Source organism: Triticum urartu, chromosome 1 (assembly GCF_003073215.2).
Source record: "Triticum urartu cultivar G1812 chromosome 1, Tu2.1, whole genome shotgun sequence".
NCBI lineage: Eukaryota > Viridiplantae > Streptophyta > Magnoliopsida > Poales > Poaceae > Triticum > Triticum urartu.
Window position 1 is genome coordinate 305129616 of NC_053022.1, and position 4358 is coordinate 305133973.

Below are 4358 nucleotides of genomic sequence, written 5' to 3' on the forward strand. Positions count from 1 at the left end.
TACTTCAGTCCTTCCACACATTTGACTTTGACGTCTTCTTTATGCAGAAATAGCTGTGTTTCTGTGCGTTTAAGGTAGAGTGTCAGGGTGGTGTTAGACCAAGCTTAATTTGTGAAAGTAGAGACGGTGTGGAAAAACAAATCAGTCAAGAGATCACGCACTACACACAAAAAAGTCAAGAGATCCTTCCTCGTCAAGAAGCATTTTCCAGTGGGAGAGGCTTATCTTTTACCAGTACTGCCGCTCATGCTTAAATTCTACTACAGTCCTTTTGACTTCCACTGGTTCAGACATCTTTTTCATAGTATACTGTGTTGGTGTTGGACTGTTGGTGTTAGCTTGTCATTTTCCACTTCAAACAAAAAAGCCTCAACGTTTCTGCAAATTTACTTCCTTCATGTGAAATCATGTGAAATCCCGGTACAATTCATGCATTCCAAACAGACACTTTATAATTTGAATATCTTCATGTTCTCTCAAGAACAAAAGGGTTATCGCTTGGAGGTATCATAAACTGAACCCCAGAAAGAATATACTCTTGTATGCCAGTTTTCTCATGCCTCACCTCAGCAAAGAAAAGGCAAAAGACAAGCTGGCATCAACTTCCTATGCAACGGAACAACGGAACAAGCTGCGCTAAACGCAGTTGACTAGTACATGGAATCGTGCGTGACATAAGCATGAGGCTGGAATTAACGAAAGGTCCCTTTAGGTTAGTTGGCCACGCGTTGTCTAACTGAAATTCGGCACTTGACAGATAGCATAACAGAAAACAGCTCCTGGCTAATTCGTCCTTGAGTAATCATCGATGTAACCTGGAGGCTCATGGAAGTGCATCGAAAACCTGAGCTTCTAGATTTCATATCTACTCCTTCCGTTCCAAAATAGATGACCCAATTTTGTACTAAAGTTAGTACAAAGTTGAGTTATCTATTTTGAAACGGAGGGAGTAGGTGGTAATGTAACAGAACATGTACGTTATCATTGAACTGTTTTTCTTTTCATGTCAGTTAGGTTAGGTGAACAGCTAATTCACTTAGAATTTTCTGTGACTTTTGTTTAATAAATGACATAGCTTTTGCCCACCATGAGGTATAAACCAAGTCGGATATATACTTGTTTTGATTGAGCATTGACTATGAAGGGATCCAACCAATAACATGGAGGGCCTCTTTGATTTAAAGGATTTTTATAGGATTTTTAAAGGATTAGTATTCTTAGGAATTTTTTCTGCGTTACTTGTTTGATTCGCAGGATTGAATCCCATAGGATTTTTTTCTATGGATTCATTTGTACTATATTTCATAGGAATTCTAGCATCCACTCCAACCTCTTGAAAGAAATCCTTTGTTTTTCATGTGATACAATCAAACAACCTCAAATCCTATAGGAATCCAATGGCCATATCATTTCAATCCTACGTTTTTCCTATTCCTGTGTTTTTCCAATCCTGCGAATCAAAGAGGCCCGGAACCATGTTCTTGACAAAGGAAAATCAACAGCATTATCTTGTGGAGTGCAACAACGGGGCATCATACTCTTCTAATTCTCTAATTCAGTCATTCGATACTTCCCCCGCCAAAAAAGTCATTCGATGTTTAACATTACACTTCAGCTTCTAGTCAGACAAAGCTATACAGTATATCTGTGGATTACACTCCAGATGCATGCAGGTAACAGCACTATAGCAGCTAGGAGGCACCCAGGTTTCTGACTCTCTTTGGATCCAAAGCTATACAGTATATCTCGTCGAAATTCAGGGTCGATTATATACAGTAGTGCCTCATGGTGCTTTCTCTCCATTCAGTTTCACCGCAGCAGCTTCCGCCTGTATTTCAGAGGTAGTGCTAACATTACCCTCTTCTATGGGTCCTGTTCCTTTGATGCTTCCTACTTTCACATACTTGCTGGTGAACTTGTACTCCCAGTCCTGCAAGGCACTAAGCTCAAATGGACCGAGGCCAGATACATCACCTGTCAGATCTTGTGGCTCAAAGGACATCTTCGCCAATGCCCTACTGGCATCTTTACCAGCAAACAATGCATATGGTCCACCAGGCCCATAGAACATTCTGCAAGGCAACAAATCAAATCAGCAACACCCAAAAATGATGTAGATCAATGTGAAACGCCATGTGGTAGTACATATAGCAAGTTAGCAATTTCATCTTTGATGGCAAAAGGTTGAGTCAAAAACTTTGCATCGAGAGAATGAAGACTAATGTCTTGGAGAAGGGATATGCATTACCTTACTCTACACCAGAAGAGAAAAACAAATGATATTTTCATGCGATTTGAATTGGAGGGAGTTTCCAAAAGTACAGTCCATAAAGAAAAAATCAGCAAGGTTTATACACTATATATAACAAAGTTCTAACCTTGCTGATGCACTGCAAAAATATAGTCCAGGTAATTAGGTGTGCAATTCCTTGTTTGATAGTATCGGTTTATCATAGTTCTCACGAGCCTCAAGCCATCAACTCAAATGATAGTACTATTAAAGTTTGCTAACTTGTGATCGCATTTTACAGGTACGTATAAAGATAATAAATATATATATATATGGAATAGTGATGAATAAGTGAACTTGAACATACAACATCTAATACACCATGTAGATTAGCTTTGAACAATTGAACCCACATCGGCTCCAAACATACCAACAGCGGAAATGCTCTATGCTAGGCATCAGAATTGAGGAGCTCCAGTAGTCTATTTGCAGCATGTACATTTTATATGCATATTTGAATGTCCGTCAAATATCTCATGAACAACTGGTCTAATAGCTACTAACACCGAAATCATTTTCACCTTTCTTTGCTAGACACTTAGGTTTGCCAAAGAAAGTCACGAGTTCCCATAGTCCAGAGCAAAATATCAACTCAGGTCAATGATTTTAATAATTCTCTTATTGCACAACAGCCTATGACTCTTCGAAATACCGCCTTTGAATTATTTCGCCAATTTCCTACAATTCTTATTTGGAATACTACAAGACCTAGCATAGAAGAACTATTCATTTGCTTCCAGGTTTAGGCTATCAGCGCTTCGAGACCAGGAAGAATGTTTTCACTTCAGAGAGCATTTTCTAGAGAACTTCGTTTGTACTAGTAACAAGTGATACCACTGATCAGTGATCACAACCGAGTTCTGAAGGAGTAATTGATTTGGTGGTCACAGCTGATAGTCTGAATTCAAAGGAACAGAGCCGAATTGGAGGTGTATATGAGACGGGGCTAAGGAAATCGACCTGCTCTGGGAGACATCGTAGATCTGCCCCTTGATGGCCATGAGAAGCGGCTTCTCGGGGTCAGACCCGTCGTACTGCCGCAGCTCATCCGCCGTGATCTCCCCCACCTGCACTGGCTCCGGAGCTGGTGGCAGCGCCTCATCAGCGACCTCCTGCCATCGTTGCGGCGGCGGAGGCGGCGGGGCGAGGAGGCCGGACGCCACCTTGTAGACCACCGCCACGGCAGCCACGGCGGCGAGCACGGTCCCCGGAGGCGCACTCCTCGCTGCCTGCCACAGCTCGGCCACTGCCACCCGCCAATCGGAGGGAAAGAAACACATCAGGCCGGAAGTCTGAAACGAGGATCGGATCCTCGCTAAAACTCGAAAACAGAGAACTCACTCTTCCCCGAGATCCCGAGTCCGCCTGGAGCAGCGCTACACCGCACAGCGCCGGAGACGCGCTTGCCGGGAAGCCGCGGCGACGCTGCCGCTCGCCGTCTGCTGACCGGCGCCGCGGCCGAGAGAAGGGTCGCCGCAGAAAGGGCTGAGCAAGCTGCCATACTTACGATCCGACGAAAGGTACTGCCTACTGACACAGTACAGGCACCCCTCCTTGACCTTGGACTGCTCTCTGCACAGTCAGCTGGTCAAATTAACACCTAATTTGCTTATACTCCCTCCATTTTTATTTAATCTGCATATTAGATTTAACTGAAGTCAAACTTTGCAAAAATTGATCAAGTTTAAAGAAAATAATGTAAACATTTACCATAACAAATCTATATGATATGAAAGTACATTCAATAATAAATCTAATGCTATTGTATATGTTAATGTTTTTGTCTCTAAACCTTGTCAAAGTTTAAAAAGCTTGACTTTGACCAAACCTAATACGAGGAATAGAGGGAGTAATAAAGAATATTATACTCCCTGTTCACATTCAGACAACGTCCCATGTCAGCTATCCAAACCGTCTTATAAATGGGTTTTTATCATTTACTAGTTGACCCGTTGCGCCGAATGGCACAGAGACCCGTTGAAAACATGTTGTCGATGAAAATAGTTTCATGTTGCAAGAATCTTCAACTAAATCATGGTATTTTGTAAACATGTTTGGGAAAAGGGAA

At 42.2% G+C, this 4358-nt stretch overlaps 1 protein-coding gene across 1 annotated transcript; it reads right to left on the bottom strand.

The window, feature by feature from the left end:
• Positions 1-1535: 1535 nt before the first annotated feature.
• LOC125509100 (membrane steroid-binding protein 2-like) lies at positions 1536-3857 on the bottom strand. The gene is made up of 3 exons (XM_048673980.1): positions 3632-3857; positions 3251-3536; positions 1536-2072 (listed from the first exon to the last, which is right to left on the bottom strand). Exons 1-3 carry the CDS (start codon positions 3789-3791, stop codon positions 1784-1786), a joined length of 735 nt encoding a protein of 244 aa, XP_048529937.1. The 5' UTR covers positions 3792-3857; the 3' UTR covers positions 1536-1783.
• Positions 3858-4358: the final 501 nt, after the last annotated feature.

Excerpts from the sequence above, each read along its gene's own strand:
- LOC125509100 (XM_048673980.1), bottom strand. The coding sequence starts at position 3,791 with ATGGCAGCTTGCTCAGCCCTTTCTGCGGCGACCCTTCTCTCGGCCGCG. Across the intron at positions 3,537-3,631 it reads ACTCGGGATCTCGGGGAAGA|TGGCCGAGCTGTGGCAGGCA; the intron begins GTGAGTTCTCTG and ends GGCGGGTGGCAG. Across the intron at positions 2,073-3,250 it reads TACGATGTCTCCCAGAGCAG|AATGTTCTATGGGCCTGGTG; the intron begins GTCGATTTCCTT and ends GTTGCCTTGCAG.